This window comes from Pongo abelii, chromosome 14 (assembly GCF_028885655.2).
Source record: "Pongo abelii isolate AG06213 chromosome 14, NHGRI_mPonAbe1-v2.0_pri, whole genome shotgun sequence".
NCBI classification, from domain to species: Eukaryota; Metazoa; Chordata; class Mammalia; order Primates; family Hominidae; genus Pongo; species Pongo abelii.
The window spans coordinates 81,176,850-81,195,540 of NC_071999.2; the positions used below are offsets into that span (position 1 = coordinate 81,176,850).

General features: G+C 42.6%; 1 protein-coding gene across 2 annotated transcripts in view; it reads right to left on the bottom strand.

Moving 5' to 3' along the window:
* Positions 1-16,259, bottom strand: part of TBC1D4 (TBC1 domain family member 4) — a 197,227-nt gene extending 180,968 nt beyond the window's left edge. Inside the window, exon 1 of one of the 2 annotated variants that reach the window (XM_024230995.3) lies at positions 14,870-16,259. In XM_024230995.3, coding sequence (XP_024086763.1) covers positions 14,870-15,367 — 498 coding nt within the window. In that variant the 5' untranslated portion in view covers positions 15,368-16,259. The remainder of the gene's footprint in view (positions 1-14,869) is intronic. The other variant, XM_054529113.2, reaches the window with a different exon arrangement.
* Between the last annotated feature and the right edge of the window lie 2,432 nt (positions 16,260-18,691).

The following is an 18,691-nucleotide window of genomic DNA, read 5'->3' on the forward strand; positions in this document are numbered from 1 at the left end:
GATATTTAACAATAATTTTTTTAAATCAACAATTTTCTAATAATCAGTTCAAAGTCTCCACTTGAATTATGAAGATCTAAATATATGCAAAGCATTTGTTGTAATTCTCTCTCACGGTAGTAGCATGGCTTTTAAAAATAAATCATCTGATGGCCAGGCACGGTGGCTCACACCTGTAATCCCAGCACTTTGGGTGGCCGAGGCGGGCAGATCACGAGGTCAGCAGTTCGAGACCAGCCTGGCCAACATGATGAAACCTCATCTCTACTAAAAATACAAAAATTAGCTGGGCGTGGTGGTGCATGCCTGTAACCCAAGCAACTCGGGAGGCTGAGGCAGGAGAATCGCTTAAACCAGGGAGTCAGAGGTTGCAGTGAGTCGAAATCACGCCACTGCACTCCAGCCTGGTGACACAGTGAGACTCTGTCTCAAAAAAAAATAATAATAATTAAAAAATTTTAAAAAAATCTGAAAAATGTAAGCAGCTAAAAAACAATTACAGGACATATACATGTCAGTTTCCACTGCCAATATCTAGAATCTATTCTGCTTTCAGAAGAAAAATCATAGCGAACAAGATTTCCAGAGAAACTACTAATTGGTACAATCACAGGCACAAAAAAAATCTATTAACCTGACTGGTTCCTAAGTAAACGGGGTAATATATTATGACTCAAATCAATGCTAACAAGTAACTCTCATACTCAATATGTACATTAAAGCTTGTCCCTTTACAGAAATGATGTGTTTGTCCTCTATTCCAAGAGCAAAAGAAAACAGCCTTTGTAAATAGGCAAACATGTTGTGAAACTGTCTATTTTCATATTTGCCTTTTGCCTTAACAAGCAGCTGTGTTTGCTGTTTTGAACAACGCATCATCAGCAGTATCTATGTTTTTGGGTCAAGATTATAATGGAAAGCGGGTTTCCAAAAATCATTTCAATTATTATAAAAACTAATGACAAAACAGAGAAACGCATACATAAACCACATACTGCTTCATCAATGGTGTAAAAAGAAAAGCTGTTTAGAACTTATTACTGTATGAGACTCTCCTACACCATGTAAGGGACCAAACATTGAAGAAATGTAGAAATGAGTATTGCTCATACTAACAGACTATGAAGGAGGAGAAAAGGCCCTTTTGAGGAAGGAGGTGGAAGCATACAACTATGCTTTACAAAGGCATACAACTATGGCCCCTGTTAGGTCTTTCTAGAAAAACAAAGTTATCTTTCCTTGTGTAGTTTTTTTCTTTAAAGTAGAACCCCAATCCACAAGAATACTGCAGTCTTACTTGCCATCTTACCTACAGCTTGATGCATCCCTCAGTGGCCATGAAAACTATAATCGACCTGCCAAAACCTCTTATTCCAAGTATTAAATAAAATACATACAAGAGCAGTGATTATTATTCTGTCACAAGAGCATGCTGTTTTCGCAAATAAAGAAATCCAGAATACAAACCCTGTATCTTATAATTGGTCAAGAGTTCACTGTGGACACTGGCCACAGTTTTTTTTCTTACTCTTCTCTGACCTCACCCAGATGGATCTCCTCTCCATTCATTCATTTCCCTTTTTCATTTCAAAAAGCATTTGAAACAACTCTTAGCCCTGCCCTGCCGATTTGTTAAGAAAGGCCTTAAAAAGCTATTAACCTGGTTGGTTTTTAAATAAACAGGGTAATGAACAAAGGAACAACTAAGAAATCATGATCTGGATTTTTCATGTTACATGACTCATTATGGAAGAGTGGGGTCCAGAGCTTCAATTTCTTGGGTCTAGCCCAGCTTCTTAGGCCTAAGAAAATGGTCAGTTTCAGATTTGGGAGTAAAAACTTACCTAAGCCATTCTCAAGCACTGTGTTACTAAACAGGCTTCCAAATGAGATCATGTTACCACTGGGAAGCCTAAATAACTGAACTGAACTGAAACTAAAAATAAATCCAATTATTGCATGGATGTATTCGCAAAATCATTAAGGCTGATCATCTTCCCATCCCCAAATCCTCAACTCACATAGGACAACGAGACGCACATTCTCCTGTTAGTAGCTTTAGCAAACTTCCTATGTTTTGATCAGGAGGGGAAAAAAAAGCCCTTCTCAAATTAGACAACAAAATATTTTCAGAAATTACGTAAGTTACTTTGTAATCCTTTTTAATATTATAAGCAGTATGATGGCTCTAAATTTGTAAGTAGCCATAACAAAAAATATCGTACAAACAGAATACAATCACCACTTGTTAAACATGACGAAAACGAAAGGCAACCATATGAAAACAAACATATATCTTTGCCAGTAGACATTAATCTGCTCCTGTGGACTTAAATTCCTTGAGGGCAGGGATCAATTCTTACTCAACCTAATTTCAATTCGTTGAAATGAACCCATACTACAGAACTAGGTTCTGGGCACACAACCATGTGCAGGTAAGATCTCACTCAGTGTGAAGCTTACATTCCAGAGGTGGTGACAGTGCTCCCCAGAAGTGTAAAAAAGAAAATTAATTTTAAACGAGTAAGTGTCAAAAGAAAAACAAATGGCTGAGACAGAAGTGAAAAAGTGGGATACCCACCTAATGGAGGCCAATCTGAGGAAGTGACATTTGCAATTTCACAGAGAACTGAAGCCCAGGATAAAAAACTAAGCTCGCAAAGAATGGCAGTCACACATACAAAGGCTCTGGAGTGATTTAAGAGTTGAGCTTGTTTAAGGATGGGGGAGATGACTTATGTGTCTGAATGTAATGCATGCAGGAGAGCAGTCTTCAAGAAGACACCCGGCGACGAACGGGGTGGAGTCACACATGATCACATGATAAGGAATTTGCATATTATTCTGAATGCAAGGGAAACCTGATCTGGTTTGTATTTTACCTCTCCTACTGCTCCATAAAAGAAGGGATTGATGGGAGAGAATCTGAGAACAAGGAGAAGAGGTGAGAGGCAGTATGATAGTCCCAGCAAAAGATAAGGTAGTGAGATCTGGGTGGTGTCAGTGGTAATGGAGAGCTGTGGACATATGAAAAATGAATTTTGGCCAGGTGCTGTGGCTCATACCTGTAATCCCAGCACTTTAGGGGGCTGAAGCAAGAGGACTGCTTGAGCCCAGGAGTTTGAGACCAGCCTGGGAAACATAGCCAGACTCTATCTCTACAAAAAATTTTTTAAAACATTAGCCAGGCATGGTGGCTGGAATCTGTAGTCTCAGCTACTTGGGAGGTTGAGGCGGGAGGATCACTTGAGCCCAGAAAGTCAAGGCTGCAGTGAGCTACGACTGTACCACGGTACTCCAGCCTGGGCCACAGAGCAAGAATCTGTCTCCTACCCCTCCAAAAAGAGTTTCGGAGGCAGAATCAATGTGACTCGCCTCAATGATTGAAATTGGTGAGTGAAAAAGTAGGATTCAAATATAATTCCCAGTTATGACAGCAAGTACATATTCAAGTGCAGTTTTCAAGTAAGCATTTAAATACTGAAGAAAGTTTGGGCTCAGAGGAGAGGGCTGGGCTACGGTAATAAATCTGGAAGCCATCAATAAAAAATTTTTAAGTAGGTTTCAGAAAGGACATGGGGTTTGGAATCCCAGATCTGCCACTTACTAGCTCCAGTCCTTAAAAGAAGTATTTGAGCTTTAGTTTTCTCATCTATAAAATGAGAGTTAAAATACCTATTATTTTTTACAAGATTGTCTAGAGCAGAGGTTATCAATTTTTTTTTTCCATAAAGGACCAGATAATAAAGATTTTAGGCCTGGGGACCATAGAGTCTCTGTCACAAATGCTCAGCACTGCCACTGTAGCATAAAAACATAAACAATATGTGAACAAATGAGTTGGGCTGTGTTCAAATAAACTGTATTTACAAAAATAAAGGCTATAGTTTTGTCAACCCACTGTCTACTGCCATATTTGTCAAAGTGTGGGCACCAGACTGGCAGCATCAACATCACCTGGGAACTGATAGAGATGCAAATTTAAGACACCACCCTAGACTTACTGAATCAAAAACTCTGGGGGTCAGGGTTGGGGTCCAGCAATCATATTGTAACAAAACCTCCAAGGGAGGAGTCCTAAATTTGAGAATCTCTGGTCTAGAAAGTAAATAAATATAAAGTGATTAGGTGCTATTTTTATCATCATTAATCTGGCTCCTAGAAGTTTAGGGTATAGCTCCTAAACATCAAGTCAAATGCTGGGTAATTTTGGTAGATCAAGCAAAAGACAGATAAAAATCTCTGTTAAACTATATGATGGGTTGGCCAGGCACAGTGGCCTGTAATCCCAGCACTTTGGGAGGCCAAGGCAGGCAGATCACCTAAGGTCAGGAGTTTAAGACCAGCCTGGCCAACATCGTGAAACCTCGTTTCTACCAAAAAATACATAAACTAGCCAGGTGCGGTGGTGCGTGCCTGTAGTCCCAGCTACTCGGGAGGCTGGGGCACAAGAATCACTTCAACCTAAGAGGTGGAGGTTGAAGTAAGCCAAGATCCGCCACTGCACTCCAGCCCAGGCGACAGAGTGACACCCTGCATCAAAAAAAGAAACAAACAAAAAAAAACTATGTGGTGGGCTTAGGTGAAAATACTGGAGAAATTAAAGGTTGATGTTTACATATTCTTTATTCCAAAGAAGTCCTCTACTTTCTCATATTAAGACAGATTTAATTATGTCATGTTCACACTCCACTTATTAAAATGAACAATTTAATTTTTAAATATATATATATATCTCCAACCTAACTTCCAGTAGAAGAAAGGTGATATGCCAATGAACTTCCAGATCCCTGGTGGAGGATTAGCTATTAGGTGACAGTCTCTATGTTATAACTAATGTACTTTATTTACATGAACAGAGAATAAACAAATTTATCAAATGTTATTAACAGAATAATGTGACCAATGGAAAGGTTTAAAATTAATGGAGCAAGGTAAAATATAAAGGGGTATCTATAAATAGAATACACCACCACCTATTTTCATATTGTTTAATACTGCTATTAAGAAACTAGACAAAGCCAGGCCAGGTGGCTCAAGCCTATAATCCCAGCACTTTGGAAGGCCAAGGCAGGAGAATCACTTGAGGCCAGGAGTTCCAGGCCAGCCTGGCCAACATGGTGAAAGCCAGTGTTTACTATAAATACAAAAATTAGCCAGGTGTGGTGGCACACAACTGTAATCCCAGCTACTCGGGATGCTGAGACAGGAGACTTGCTTGAACCTGGGAGGCGGAGGTTGCAGTGAGCCGAGATTGGGCCACTACACCACTCCAGCCTAGGTGACAGTGAGACTCTGTCTCAAAAAAAAAAAGAAAGAAAGAAACTAGACAAAGATCTGCCTATTGAACCTGCCTACCTGCCTCAAATTAGATAAAAAGAATTGTGGATGGCCAGGCACTGTGGCTCACGCCTGTAATCCCAGCACTTTGGGAGGCTGAGGCGGGCGGATCACCTGAGGTCGGGAGTTCGAGACCAGCCTGGTCAACGTGGTGAAATCTCATCTCTACTAAAAATACAAAAATTTGCCGGGCATGGTGGCGGGCGCCTGTAGTCCCAGCTACTCAGGAGGCTGAGGCAGGAGAATCACTTGAACCCAGTAGGTGGAGGTTGCAGTTAGCCAAGATTGTGCCACTGTACTCCAGCCTGGGCAACAGAGCCAGACTCCATCTCAAAAAAAAAAAAAAAAAATATATGGATGGACCATGCGCGGTGGCTCATGCCTGTAATCCCAGCACTTCGGGAGGCTGAGGTGGTAGGATCATGAGGTCAAGAGAGAACAGCCTGGCCAACATGGTGAAACTCCGTATCTACTAAAAATACAAAAATTAGCTGGGTGTGGTGGCAGGCGCCTGTAGTCCCAGCTACTCAGGAGGCAGAGGCAGAACTGCTTAAACCCGGGAGGCGGAAGTTGCAGTGAGCCGAGATCGCGCCACTGCATTCCAGCCTGGGTGACAAAGCAAGACTCCGTCTCAGAGAAAAAAAATAAAAATAAAAAAAAGAATTGTGGATGGATTTAAAAGGGTCATGCCCACCACCACCACTATGTTCATGCCAACAGGCTTTTACAAAATTCCATACGACAGCCAACATAAAATCTGTACAAAATAAAATCTGTCTGCAAATAAAATCTGTTAACAGCCTTAGAAGGAGCTAACAGGAAGGTGCGAGGACCATAACTAGGTACTCTCTCAGGAAAAAGAAGGCCAGCTTCCATGACTAGAAAGAAATCCAATCAGGCAAGTAGTGCACAATCTGTAAAGAGTTAGGCAACAAGCATTGGGTGGTCTTCAAAGGAAGTGGCAGAATCAGGGAGTTCCAACACAGAATAATGAGGGATCCAAACTGGTCTAAAGAACTTGCTACTGGAAATCTGGGAGCAATAAATTACCTGGAAAACCAAGAAGAAAGGCCATCAGTTTAATTCAGGTAAACTCAGGAAAAGCTCTCAGACTGCCCAGCCAATGGGAATTAAATGGCTGAAACCAAGGTAAGAGATGAGTTGAAAAAGCTGGGAGCCATGTAAGGACCAAAAACAATTTACTCATTGATATTTATTTAGAGACAGAGTGAGCTGTCACCCAGGCTGGAGCACAGTGGCACAATCACGGCTCACTGCAACCTCCACTTCCCAGGTTCAAGCAATTCTCATGCCTCAGCCTCCTCCTGAGTAGCTGGGATTACAGGCATGCACCACCACACCTGGCTAATTTTTGCTATTTTTAGAAGAGATGGGGTTTCACTGTGTTGGCCAGGCTGGTCTCAAACTCCTGGTCTCAAATGATTCGCCTGCTTCGGCCTCCCAATTTTTACTGATTTTTAAAAGGTCCCAGCCATAAACGTATTTGTCCAAGTTACATAATCCATTATTAAAAATATATATGAAGATACAATTGTAAGATACAAAAGAAGATACAATTGTGAGATATAAAAGATTTCTAGATTTGTTTGACCAGAAGCACTGTGTTTCACTTAGAATCTGAGACTGATAATAAACTATCCACAAATTATATAATATTGATAGCACAAAGTTTCCATGGTCCTAACTTAGAGAATTTTAAGAATTTGTGTGAAAATTCACCAAAGTTAAAAGTGAAGACTATTCAACTGGTTAAGGGTATCCACAAAATAAAAACGCTAAAGCAGCAGCGAATGTAGGCTCCTATTTTTAGCCAGAAAGATTCCATTACTTAGAGATCCTCTTTCCAACCCCAACATCTTGCAAGAAGTGAAACTTGGAAGAGATCACTAAAACAGTAATAACAACCCTGATTTCCTTCTGGTGAGACTGCACAAACCTATGGCAAGATTATCTGAAATGAAACCAACCAAAGTTTTAATCCTATATTTTGTCCCTTTCTGTCATATAATCATAGATATCAAAGACATATTAAATGATATTCATATACTTCATAATTCAATAAAATATATTCAAATTCATGGTTTATTTGTTTTTAAATATAGATCCTAATGACCTTTTATTCTAACCTAAAATTATAATTGTTATTAATACTATAGACTCATAGTTTATTCCCCTGCCATACTTAAAGACACTAAATCAAAGATACACCAGAGTTCAGCTTTACCAGCCCAACAAATCACACAAACTTTTTTTATTTCCCCTTAAAACGGAAAGTACATACTGGCATAACTATACCCAAGTGTGCATTCAGCACTAATTATTATTTTACAAACTTAATAAGCATATTTACCTGTGGAGATTTTTAATATGAGTAGGAAAAAGTGATAGTATAAAAGTTGATAAGACCGACAACTAAAAACTAACTTTCAATAACTGCATCCTAGTGTAGCAGGTAAGAAAAATGGCCGGGCGCGGTGGCTCACGCCTGTAATCCCAGCACTTTGGGAGGCCGAGGCGGGCGGATCACGAGGTCAGGAGATTGAGACCATCTTGGCTGACACGGTGAAACCCCGTATCTACTAAAAATACAAAAAATTAGCCGGGCTAGTGGCGTGCGCCTGTAGCCCCAGCTACTCGGGAGGCTGAGGCAGGAGAATGGCGTGAACCCGGGAGGCGGAGCTTGCAGTGAGCCGAGATTGCGCCACTGCACTCCAGCCTGGGCGACAGAGCCAGACTCAGTCTCAAAAAAAAAAAAAAAAAAAGAAAGAAAAAGAAAACAAGCTTTAGAATCTGCCTGGATAGAAATCGGCTTCTACCAGTACACGTCTTGTGACCTTGGAGAAATAATTTAACTTTTTTTTTTTTTTGAATCTCACTTTGTCGCCCAAGCTAAAGTGCAGTGGTACAATCTAGGCTCACCGCAACCTCCATCTCCCGGGTTCAAGAGATTCTCCTGCCTCAGCCTCCCAAGTAGCTGGGATTACAGGCATATGCAACTATACCTGGCTAATTTTTGTATTTTTAGTAGAGATGGGGTTTCACCATGTTGGCCAGGCTGGTCTCGAACTCCTGACCTCAGGTGATATGCCTGCCTCAGCCTCCCAAAGTGCTGGGATTACAGGCATGAGCCTCCACGCCCAGCCCATAATTTAACCTTTCTATATCTCAGTTTTCTCATCTATAAAATGAAGGAAATACTGGTACATACTTCACCCAGTTACTGTGAAGCTAAAGGGTGATCACCTAAGAGAAGCAGTGGGAGTAGTGCTATCACCCAGGAAGAGCTCAATAAACGTTTACTTTTAAGGAAATGCATTAAGGAGCTACTCAGACAAACTTGACAGTGCAAGGTCAACATACCATATTACATGCCATATTCCAACCTTAAAGTAACAAGCCAATGACATCCTTAGAGTTGGCATATCCCAGTGAGGTATTCAATTTGTATACATATTTTATGCAGACCATATGTCAAGCAAAATCCTTTACTTGGTCAAATAAGTCTGAATATACTATTACATTAAATCATAATTGATCTGTTCTTCACTTTTCCAAGGGGCTACATCCAAGTAACTGCATGTTGGCTTGGTTCAGACATGCCAACATAGTCTAAAGGAAAGGGGACTCTGAAACTACCAGCCAGATATTTTTAAACAAACAGAAGACTTGAGGTTTTTTTAAGTAAATAAAATTGTTTGCAGTAATTATTTAGGCTGGCCATTATCTTATTCACTAAATTGCCCAACTCTACTTGTTTTTGCATGATTTTCTTAATAGCCAGTATACTAAGCATGCTGCTATTTTTCTGACTTGATTCTTTTACTTATGAGGTAAATAATACACCAGATTATTCACTAGAATAATACACCAGAATAATACACTAGAAAATTCATGGAAATCATCAGTTTCCTCACCAAGCAATTACTCATTCCAAAATGAGAAAAGGGCATGTGAACAGACTCTGCCTTACTGAATGGTGTTATTACTCAGGCTGTAAATCAAGCTTTAATTTTTTCAAAAACTATCGTAATCTGAAATTAGGATATACGGGTTGAGTATGCCTTATCCAAAATACTTGGGAACAGAAGTGTTTCAGATTTTGAATTTTTTTTTCAGATTTTGGAATATTTGCATATACATAATGAGATATCTTAAGGATGAGACCCAAGTCTAAGTATAAAATTCATTTATGTTTCTGGCCGGGTGCAGTGGCTAATACCTGCAATCCCAGCACTTTGGGATGCCCAGGCGGGCAGATCACTTGAGGTCAGGAGTTTGAGACCAGCCTGGCCAACATGGTGAAACCCCATCTCTACTAAAAATACAAAAATTAGCTGGGCGTGGTGGTACACTCCTGTAATCCCAGCTACCTGGGCGGCTGAGGCAGGAGAATCACTTGAACCTGAGAGGCGGAGGTTGCAGTGAGCCGAGATCGCACCACTGCACTCCAGCCTGGGCGACAATGCGAGACTTCACCTCAAAAAAATAAACAACAACAAAAAAACTTCATTTGTGTTTCTATACACCTTATACACATAGCCTCAAGGTAATTTTATACAATATGTTTAATAATTTTGTGTGTTTTGACTGTGATCACATGAAATCAGGTGAACAATTTTCTACCTGTAGTGTCATGTTGATGCTCAAAACGTTTCTGACGTTAAAACACTTTGAACTTCAGATTTTTAGGTTATCTGTATTCCCCTCAAAACGAACTGTTTATTCCACCTGCAGAACTTAAAACTTTTGGCTGAAAGGCAAAGTTTTCATTCGACATTTGCATGGTCTTATGATGTCTGGCAGAATAATGTCTATATCAGGAAAAGGATAGGCAAATCATTAAGCTAGAAGATGAAGAGCTTCTTAAAAATATTCCAGAGTCAAATATTATTTCTCCTCACATTCAACTTGAACTTTCAAGTCTGAGAAAGACTACAAAAATATCTAGGGGAACAGAAACGGTCATACAGCCAACCAAATGAACCAAATAACTTAGCACAGGGTTCCTAAAACTGTGGTCACCCAGCCAGTAGTTTGAGCATCACCAGAGAACTTGTTAAATCAGAAATTGAGGGTAGGGTCCAGTGGTCTCTTTTAAGAAGCCCTCTAGGTAATTCTGACACACACACTGAAGTTCGAGAATCTCTGGTTTCTAATAATCAAGCTCTGACACTGAACACCTTCAATTTTCAGCTTAGGGCTCCTATCATAATGTGCTCCCTTGTGGCTGGGAGTCTCAGGGCTATGTTTGTACCTTTCCCCCAGATATTGCAGTCAAGATTCTACCACAGAGCCAAGGCAAATTAACCTCCACTTCAGACTGCAGGGAGGAGAGAGAATAAAAAATGATTACAAAAAAAGAGATAGATCTATCTGTCCACAGAACAAACTTCTTAGAAAGCACAGAGAGGTGAAGTCTTCCAGGTTTCAATTTCTCCGGTATTCTTACTAGCATATTCTCAAAGTTACTAACCATCAACTTTGAAAAAGAACTGAAAAATGACCTTCTAAAAATATATTGACAAAAAAACTGGTTACGTGAATAAAGCTCAGATAGTAATAAACATTTTTAAGAGAACTGAGAGTTGGGAAAAAACTGGCATTAAATTCCTTTTTTTAATCTTAAGAACACAATTTGTAAAGTCTCTTTAAAATCATTCTTGCAACCTTCAGTAAATAATACACAAAAACAACCAATAAACATTATAACAATCATGTTTTTACCTTTTAAATGATTGTTCATCTTATAATTATAAAATATAATGATGCTTCAAAACTCACAGGCAAATGTTAATTGAAAATTAACATAACAAAGTCTCATATTTTCAATAACAACTGCTTTATTTTTTATTGTGGTAATATATGTATAACATAAAATAACTTTTTAACAGAAAAATTTGGGTAATGCCATACAGACTCTTTTTGCAAGTGGATAAATATTTACAGAGTATTAGTGACCTATCCTAGACCTTTGGGAGAGAATCAGATATTCTTGTTTCCCCAATCAGTTTAAGTCTATAATTCACTTCATGCCAAAGGGATTAAGCCCTTTTCCCGGTTCAAATATTCAAGTTTAGCTGAAATGTGCTAAGCCTGACATTCCTCCTGTATAAGACTACATAGGCTTGACTAGAGACAGATCTGCATTGGCAAACATTTCACCCCCATCTCCATTTCTCTTTGCACTTGGAGAAACAGTGGTGCATCAAGCCATTCTGGTTGAATGCTTCTCCTGACACACATCCTTAAATTGACTCTGACCCAAAGGGAGGTATGGAGCCAAGAGAGAACACATCACTGTGGCAACTCCCCACAATAGACCCCCAAGCGATTAGTACAGCACTCCCAGCTCTAAGGTCAAATGTAGATCCAACTCCAATATGTGAGTAGATACTCTTGAAGACATTATCATTTTATGTTAGTAACCACAATCCTCCAACTCAGTGGCTCTGCATGAACACAAACTTTGCCATGGTGACCGTATATCCCGGTTTGTCCTGAACAGTCCAGGTTTATTACTCACAGTGCTTGTATAATTATTAGTGGTGCCCCTTTTAACAATAAAATTGTCCCGTATCAAACCATAAAGTATACGGTCATCCAACAGATAGGGCCATTGCATTAAAGGAATAGGCATGACAGACAAACCACAGGCAAGTATGTTACGGGATGTTTGCAGGTCTACTGCTCTAGGCTACGTTTGTAGACTTTGTAGACTTTGTCAAAGACTGAGGGAAACACTTAGGAGTCTCTCTTAACAATGATCTTAAGTCCAAATAAATAATTCTCCACTTCAAATGTAGAACTCAGAACAAAGCAAACAGCAGGTCTTCCTTCTGATTTCAAGGGTCCCTAGAACTATCCACAGCCAACTCTGCATGAAGCATACTGCTGGATGATAATATGTTGAACTGACCCCTTTAACATGTCCAGCTGCAGAATCAACACTTCTGGGAATTTTTCTGGTAAATTCTTCAAAAAGGACGGTCCCAACTTCCCCTACTATGACAGCCATATCAAATGAACCTGGATGCTCTAAAGGAAATACAGCAAACAGTACATAGTGTCAATGACTGCGCTTGTCCACTCAACAAATATTTATGCCAAAGATCAAAAGTGGCCGCTTATGGATCTCTAAAGCCATCTCTCAGATGTGTATTGTTTGGCCCAGATAGGATTCTTAAATGTTTACAATATTTGCCAATACTTTAAAATGCGGGGTCATATATAAAAATTCAGATTTCCACTCTCTCTTGGGAAATCAGCAGCTCTAGCAACGCTAGACTTGCATCCTATTCATGCAATTTCCAAGTGGAGCTAAGTAGCACCTTGAGAAAGGCCACCCACTATCCAGTCCTCCATGGTCCTCACTCAACCCTCTTCTTCGTTATTTGAGTTTGTAACCACCGATTAATGGCTGGAGATGCTCTCTAGAGACACTACATCTGGCCCTTCAAATGAATAATCCTCTGCCAGGGAATCTCTTGGTTAAGAGCAAATAGTAATTCATATCTTTAGATCAAACACTCATCTGGGAAAAGGCAATAAACAGGAAAGTTAGAGGTTTTCTTGAACTTTTATGAGGAAGTCATATGACTACCACTGCCCCCACTGGACTAAAAGGGGGAAGTGAGCCTAAACATATTAATATTTATATAGTTCAGCCTCTAATGCTTAAATATATAATGGAGGAAAATAAAGGAATGTTTATAATTAACTTCCTACCAATGAGACCAAGAAGAACTCAACAGCAGCTGTTGAGAATTAAAGGTGCCAGGACCATCAATGAGATTAGCAACAATGTGTCATGCATCAGATGTTGCTGGGGGGAAATAACTTTAACATAAACCCCCAAGAGTCATGAAAAGTTCCTTAAAGTCCTGGAAAAATGCAACTGGCTCCTCTTTACCACCAGAACCAGAAAAATGTAATACACTAAAATGTAATAGCTTTCAGAAACTTTCCAATTTTAACATATGTGAAAGCTAAAAATAAGTTTTGAACAAATGTTCACAAAATTAAATTCATTAAATCGTGGTTACGATCTTGAAATAATTTTAGTACGATATTTTGCCATAAACATAACAGTTATGCCATAAACATAACTTCACATTAGGAGTTCTGATCGTTGGGCGCCTGTAATGCCAGCTACTCGGGAGGCTGAGGCACGAGAATCACTTGAACCCGGGAGGTGGAGGCTGCAGTGAGCCGAGATCACACCACTGCGCTCCAGTCTGGGCGAGACTCCGTCTCAAAAAAAAAAAACAAAAAACAAAAAAAACAAATTAACTATTTTTCAAAGTAACTGATGAAATCTAAGACAGTGAACTATTATTTTCTTCAATTCAACTACAAGCCTTTTGTGAAAACTGCTGAACTAAGTCTTTCAATTACAGACAGAAGAATTGTGAAATAAAAAGCCATATTTACAGGATGTTTTTCTCATCTGACTATGATTAATTTCCCAGTTACCAAAAGAAAGCCACATGGTGCAACCTGAGACTTTATTTATATTTAGACAACACTATTTTTCCAAAGAACCTAAAGTACTGTGCAAACAGTAAATAACCATTTTTAAAACAGCATTTTGGAAGCTTTTGATATGGGGGGAAAAACTCATTACAAATTAAAGGGGAAAAACCCCGTTTTCAAAGTCACAATCACTGCATAGTCAAGTTCTCCTCTCCCTGTTCCATAAGGACCATATCTGTTTTTAAGGAAGTAAAAGTTTACTGTTTGGTAATTCGATATAGAAGACTCTGGAAAAAAAAAAAATATTAAAAACAAAAGTGAAAAAAATTTAAAAAATGATATTAGAAACCTGTTCTACTACACTGCCTCCAATAAGTGTGTTTAAAAACCGCAAAAAAAAGGGCTTCTTTCCATTCAATATCCAAATGTAGAATCCTTCTTTGCAGACAATCTGACGATGTCTAGTAACTTTTCTCTAAGCCCCGCTCGGAAATTGCCTCCCAGACCGGAGACCTGCAGGTGCTGCTGCGAAGATGACGCGACCAGCCAAACCGGTCAAGGATTTGACCGCGATTGAGAACTAGTGAGGACCTCTAGGAACCCAACCTTCTGAGTTCATACACGCGCTCGCGCGCACACGCACACACACACACACACAAGACACACACACACGGCAAGCAAGCCATCTCCGGTCACACTCCAGACACCGCCGTCCTCCCGGGACGCGCGCTCCTCCACGCGTGCTCCTTGGACGCGCCAGCTCCCCCTCCATCCCGGGACCGCTGTCCTTTTCCCTCCGGGTCCCTGCTGTAGCCGGCCGGCCGCTCCCGCCGCTCGCCCAGCCCCCGAACGCCTTCTCTCCCACTCCCAAGGTCCAGGGAAAGGGACGAGCCGGCGCTTGAGCGCGCCACGTGGAGCGCGCGCGCCTGCAGCCAAACCACAGTCGGTCCTTAAAGTGGGGTCCCCGCCCCTCCCGCCCTGCTCCCCGATCCCCCAGGGCCGAGCCCGCCCCCGCGCCTCCGAACCCGGGTCTTGCCTGGCTGGGGTCTGTGGCGCGGAAAACGTGGCAGGCCATCTGCGACTCGGGGTCGTCGGGCTGCGCCTTGATCAGGTAAGCAAAGTAGGTGAGGTCGTGGCTGTTGTGGATGAAGCGCGAGATGTGCTGCGCCTTGTGCTCGAAGATGAACACGGCCGGGTTGGGCTGCGTGGCCGACGGACTAGTGCCCCCCGAGGCCCCAGCGCCCGGCGCGGGGACGCAACGCAGGAAGGGCGCGCTGAGCACCAGGATCACCTCGCGGGCCGCCGGCGCCCCGCAGCCGCCCGCCTCGGGCTTCTGGCTGCGCCTGCGGATCTCGGCCATGAGCCAGGGCAGCATAGGCAGCGTGGTCCTGTGGTCCAGGCACGACCCCCCAACGTACCACAGCCGGAACCGCTTATCGCTTGGCTTCCCGGGGCCGGGCTGAGCTGAGACGCCCGGCTCGGGCTCCAGGGGGTGCGGGAACGGCTCATCCTGAATGCAGCTGGGCGGCTCCATAACTCTCGCCTCACCAGGGCACCGCGGAGGCCGGCCGGGCGCACGGCGCCCCCCACTCCCGCGCAGAAGGCGCCGCCGAAACTGTGCCAACTGCCGCACCGGGCTCCCGCGCCTGCCTGGGAGCGGCGCGACCCCGAACTCCGCGCTTCAGCAGCCCTGCCCCATGCAGCACTTCCACGGGCGCGGCTCGGAGGCTCCGGCGGCGGGCACCGAGGCAAGCGCCCGGCAGGCGAGGGCGGGTTAAATGGGCATCCTCCTCCTCGGGCTGGCGCCTCGGGCAGGACCTCCCCTTCCTCCGTCGCGGGTTTGCAGGGTCAGAGGACCACGCCGAGGGTCCCCGCGGCCGCCGGCTCCAGCGCTGCAGCCCCGCTGCGGCCGCCGCGCTCGCCTCGGGCAGGCACTGGGTGGCTGGGCGGGGAATGGGGCTGTGGGCGGGAGGGGGTGACTTGGGGCGGAGCTGACTCCTACCAGGGTGACCGGCTGTCACCTGGAAGGTCGGGGCTGCCGGGCTGCGGCGCGGTCAGTCCTCGGAAAAGGCCTCCGACAACTACTCCAATGGAAAATAACAAAAACAAAACGTGGCCTCGCGAGGGCCGCTCCTCCTCCCGCCGCAGCTGCAGCCCAGCTCGCTGCTCCTCCTCCTGCCGTTCCCGTCCCTCCCTCGCTCCTTCCTTCCTTCCTTCCAGGCTGCTTCTTTAATCGGGCTGCTACCCCGCCTCCCGTCCGGCGGGCGGAGAGCGTCGCCTGCAAAAGCTTATCTGTGAAGCCGCCTCTCCGCCTCTTCCTTCGACCCCCGCCCTTGGGGCTGCAGCTTAGAGCCTGGCGCGGGCACTGCCCGGACCCACTTGGCCTCTCTTGAGTCGCCGCGATCTCCGTCTCCTCCCGGGCGTCTCTGCTGCCCCCTAGAGAGGGGGCCACTCGCAGTGGAGAACTGGGATTTTTTTTTTTAAACAGTATTTGCTTGGTTTCAGTTCCTTCTAAAGCCTACACATTAATTTCTGAATTATCTTTCCTAATAGTCTCAAAAAACGCTCGTGTTTTCAATCACAATATTATAAATTCCAGTTCCAAATTTCACTTTAAAACATAATATCAACAACTTGAATCTTCGTAGTTATTAAAGCAGCCAACTTCTTAAAATATAGGAAAGTTATGTTTCATTTATTTTATATCCCCTGTTGAGAGCTAATGTAGAGATTTCTTGTTCTTTTATATATATGTGGTAATACATATTTCCAAAGAACTAAAAAAAAGTTTGGAATAATTTGATAATTGTAATTTTAAGACAGGTAGACAAGTATTCTCTCTTTTTACTCATACTGAATGATAATTAAGAACTGGGTAAGAAGGAAAGACAAAATAAATAAGAAAGACACAGAAGTTCCTGACTTTCTCCCAAGTGCTTACAAGAAGAATGAAAACTCGGGTTTCTTGGTTTTTAGTTTAATGAGTTCTCACTTTTTATAAAGCCCTGGGACCACTTTTTCCCTTCTATTTATTTAAGATCAATATAACCAACTGCCATTGTTCTTATGCTGAATTTCTGGTTGCACCCTGATGGCTCTCTTATTAATAGGTATCTAAGTTCCAAGATGGAGGCATTACTAATTGAGTAGGTTAAGTCATTTTGGTTGAACCACTTAAAAAACCTTTGTTCAAAAAGACCCATGTCTTCAAAGAAGCAATGAAAAGTTCTGGGAAGGTAGACTGAGACCTTCTAGAACCTTCCCAGAAACTCTGTTACACAGATCCCATTTCCTTAGGCTACATATCTGAGACATAAAAGAAAGGAACAAAGATATGGAGAAAGCATGGAAGTCTTATAGACTCTACGAAATCAACCAGCTTGGGAGCTAGGATTGAATTAATAGCTCCAGCAGGCCAGTTCCTACTGGCATAATAAAGTGAAGTAACAAAGAACACCCTTTCACTGATTGACAGAAAAGCAGAATTGTCTTTTATTACATGACATGCTAAGTATGATTGCTTTCTGCTTGGGAATGCCCCTCATTCTTTCTATTGTTATGTTTTTTGTTTTTGTTTTTGTTTTTGTTTTTGTTTTCTGAGACGGAGTCTCATTCTGTCGCCCAGGCTGAAGTGCAGTGGCGCGATCTCGGTTCATTGAAACCCCCACCTCCCTGGTTCAAGCAATTCCCCTGCCTCAGCTCCCTGAGTAGCTGGGATTACAGGCGCACACCACCACACTTGGCAATTTTTTTTTGTATTTTTAGTAGAGACGGGGTGACCTCAGGCAGTCCGCCCAGCTCAGCCTCCCAAAATGCTGGGATTACAAGCATGAGCCACTGCACCCGGCCCTGTTAGGTTTATCTTACTGAATGCTACTGAGCATTTTTACTGTCTGATCCTCTCTGCATCCTCACACATGGGCAGATAGTCCTTTCCTGCCCTCCTTGAAGTTAGCCACAATCATATGACTTGTTTTGACAGTGAAATGTGAACAGAAGTGACTTGGGTAGAAGCATTTAATTGCCAGTAGTTGAGGCTCCTGCCCATTCTTCTCTCCAGTGGCCACAATGGAGACATGTCCAGGTAGAGGCGCCTTGTAACCAAAGCAGCCCCAAAGGCTGAGCCAACACAAGTCAGACAGCTGTCCTGGAGAATCTCCCAGGCCTGCAGCAGACTCCTCAGGAGTAAGAAATAAACTTTTGTTCCACTAAGCCACTGAGATTATGGATTGTTTTCTACTGTGTTATTAATCTCTCTTATCCTGCAAATAAAATTGTTATATTGTAGCATTAATATGTTTTATACAAATTGTTTTATAGTCATTCGTACATTTATTTTATTTAGTACACACATGAACTAGATGGTAAGCTATTAGTTTCTTACCACCATTGTATCAGTTACAGAGCTTTACAAAATTATATGTGCATGAAAAGTTCCCAATTGTATATTTGATCACTTAAATTTAGAAAACAATAAGAGGGCCGGGCTTGGTGGCTCCACATCTGTAATCACAGCACTTTGGGAGGCCAAGGCAGGTAGATCACTTGAAGTCAGTAGTTAGAGACCAGGCTGGCCAACATGGTGAAATCCCATCTCTACTAAAAATACAAAAAAATTAGCCAGGCGTGGTGGCGGGTGCCTGTAGTTCCAGCTACTCAGGAGGTCCAGGCAGGAGAATCGCTTAAACTCGGGAGGCAGAGGTTGCAGTGAGCGAAGATAGTGCCATTGTACTCCAGCCTGGGAAACAGAGCCAGATTCCGGGGGGGGGCGGGGGGGGAGAGAGAGAGAGAGAAAGAGAGAGAGAGAGAGAGAGACTTCCTAAAGCGCAAAGCTCTACTCTTTCTGCCTATTTTATTT